Genomic DNA, 3,083 nt, shown 5'->3' with positions numbered 1-3,083 from the left:
CTAAATAATATAAAGAGGCTTTAGTGCCTTGGATTTTATTGATAAAAGGCTAAGTTTCAAATCTTATAACATGTAGTTAAGCCATTGATAACATAATTAATGCCATAATATTATAAAGAGGCTTAGTGTCTTCCACATATTCCCATCCCTTTTATCCTTCCACTAAAACCCATCAACATTACTCATTGCCCCACATAAAATAGATCATCTTCTTCTCTATAAATACCCCTCATATGAGCGTGTGTTTTCCACAAGCAGTTCATCATTTCCCTCTTTCTTTAATGCCATTCGATCTTATATCCATCTTCCTTTCGACTTCATGGCTTCCCTCCGACCTCTTGACCAAATTTCTACCAACCAAATTGAAATCCCAGTGTACAACAATACAAACCAAGCAGAACAAAAACAATACCAAGGAGAAGATGATAATGACCAATTTGACTACTCACAAAGAGCACAATGGCTCCGAGCCGCTTTGCTGGGAGCCAACGATGGGTTGGTATCCGTTTCATCGTTGATGATGGGTGTGGGAGCTGTTAAGGAAGATGTGAAAGCCATGCTTCTCGCTGGTTTTGCAGGGTTAGTCGCAGGGGCTTGTAGCATGGCAATAGGTGAGTTTGTGTCTGTTTACACTCAATATGACATAGAGAGAGCTCAAATGAAAAGGGACACGAAAAACAGAAATGGAAATACAGAAGAGAGTGGTAAAGAAGATGAGAGTGAGAAGGAAAAGCTTCCAAACCCAACACATGCAGCAATGGCTTCAGCAATGGCATTCACAGTGGGAGCACTGGTGCCATTACTGGCAGCTGCGTTTATAAAGGAGCATAAGTTGAGGCTTGGTGTGGTGGCTGCTGTGGCTAGCTTCGCATTGGTGATATTTGGAGGGGTTGGTGCTGTTCTTGGGAGAACACCAGCGGTGAGGTCTTGTGCTAGAGTACTTGTTGGAGGGTGGGTTGCCATGGCTATCACTTTTGGGCTAACCAAATTGATTGGCACAAAAGGAATGGAAGTGTGATATATTTACATGATCTATTATATGCTGTTTAAAAAAATCTGTTTCTGTGCATCGTGGTTTTAGTAGTTTGCCGGTTCTGATGTAAAAATAAAATGAATTAATGGTGGTTTTCTTTGTTTTAAGTGTAGTGTTTTTTCAGTAGTTAAAAGTGTACGTGGATCAAATAATAACAAACTTGGGTTTGCTTGCTTAATATCGATGCATAGTTTTGCTTTATTTGGAATATTGTATATGCAATAACAAGGAACTTTCTCATATATATATATATATATATATTTTTTTTTTCTTTAAAACATATTTATGTGGATTGCAAAAATGATACGCATGTGGGACAGAATTTACCTTCACAAGTCATGTGCGCATCAATATGCAAAATGTGATGGAGCAACGAGAATGAGCGTGGTTTGTAGGCGATGGCATAAGATTTGGGAATATACAATTCGAAGAACGCCTAGGTTGACTTTTGTATTATGGAACAGATTGAAAAGAAACTGGGGTTGGACTGGAACAAATGAGATGATAGGTGTGGTGAATCGAATCACGAAATTGCATAAGGCAAGGACTTTGGAAGAGTTAGCGATTGATTTCACATTGTGTTGGGATCATTGTGGATGTATAAAAAGATGGTTGGATATTGCTGGAAAAAAGAAAGTCAAAAAGCTCAGCTTGGAATTTGATCCTGATATCCCATCCTTTCGACACCTTCTTACTAATACCATACGACGCTACTGTCCTGGCTGATAAGTATCCAATGTATTGGCTCAGGGATTTGTATACCCAAGGATGTGTTCTCCCTGAAATTGCTATCCACCGTTTGCTCTCCAACTCTCCGTTTCTTGAACGTTTTTCTGTTGCAGATATACGTGAAACTCACAAGCTCAAGATTGTTCCTCCTCCCAATCTCAAATTCTTGAAAATAACGCAGTCCTCCGAGTACTCTAGTCTGAAATACATCGAAATCTCCTCCTCCTCCTCGAGTGATCATCATCATCAGAATCAGTATCCAAACCTTAATTTGATGGAAATGGAAATGGATACTTGTCATCCTCCGTCAGCAAACATAAAAATCAACATATCTGCTCCAAATCTCTCCTATTTAGTGCTTACTCTCTGGGAGGACTTCAAATTTGATAGTTATCGGACTCTACTGCGTCAAAATCAAGAGACTTCATCTGTGCATTTGCTCTAATGTTACACCCAATTATTTATTTATTTGTTTGATTTTTGGGATTATGTCAATTTTTGGTTTATGTGTGAATGTTTTTTTGTTTAATTTGGTTACTTATTAGGTTCTCATTGAGATGCCGGCTGATCAAGTTACTGAATTTAGTAAGCTCGAGCGTTTGCATTTTCAAATGGTGTTTACAATTTATAGTTTGCCAATTCACCGTTTGCCAGATTTCCTAAAGGCAGCTCCTGTCTTTTTTTTTTTTTTTGGGAAATAGATGGAAAATATTTTGTCGTCCCATCACAATTTAATTGACTTCTATAATATTTCACAATATATATATATATATATATATCAAGGAATTTAAATGCAAATTAAAAGTAATTTAAAATTCGAATTTTCATACTATATCAACTCTTTTTTTTAAAAAAAAAAAAATTCAAGCAAATTAAAAATTTAACTGTTTAAAATAAAGAGAGCATGAGATAAATAAATAATGTATTTGTGATATTTATTTGAACTATTTTTCATGATATGGAGGGTGACTTCCCCCATCATAAATGAGCTGTTTAGTTGGAAATGGTTTTATTGTCGCAGAGATTGGATAAATATATCCCTGAGATAGAGAAGGCAAACGGTGAGCATTCATATCAATACCTTAAGGTGGTGAAGTTAGATAGTTTTGATGGGTGCAAATATGAAGTTGAGCTGGTGTTCCATTTACTAGAGTATGCTGTGGCAGTGGAAAAAGTAATTATTCAGCTCTTGCCTTCAGAAGTTTGGAAAAGTCCATAATAAATGGGCTTGTGAAGATAATCAATATGAAAAGTGAAATTTGGCCCAATGTCCTTTTTTCAAAGGCTCTAATGAAATATATCCCTCATTTTTTAGTTTTTT

The 3,083-nt window shown here is 36.6% G+C and overlaps 1 protein-coding gene across 1 annotated transcript; it reads left to right on the top strand.

The window, feature by feature from the left end:
- The first annotated feature begins 292 nt into the window (after window positions 1-292).
- Window positions 293-1,156, top strand: LOC107412006 (vacuolar iron transporter homolog 4). Its single transcript, XM_016019696.4, has one exon. The coding sequence runs from the start codon at window positions 320-322 to the stop codon at window positions 1,016-1,018; it is 699 nt and encodes a 232-aa protein (XP_015875182.3). The 5' UTR covers window positions 293-319; the 3' UTR covers window positions 1,019-1,156.
- The last annotated feature ends 1,927 nt before the right edge of the window (window positions 1,157-3,083 follow it).

The sequence above is a fragment of the Ziziphus jujuba genome, chromosome 10, assembly GCF_031755915.1.
Source record: "Ziziphus jujuba cultivar Dongzao chromosome 10, ASM3175591v1".
NCBI lineage: Eukaryota > Viridiplantae > Streptophyta > Magnoliopsida > Rosales > Rhamnaceae > Ziziphus > Ziziphus jujuba.
The sequence above is the reverse complement of the archived record's forward strand: the minus strand, read 5'-3'. Positions and strand labels throughout refer to the sequence as shown.

Coding starts and splice junctions, on each gene's coding strand:
- LOC107412006 (XM_016019696.4), top strand. CDS start 320: ATGGCTTCCCTCCGACCTCTTGACCAAATTTCTACCAACCAAATTGAA.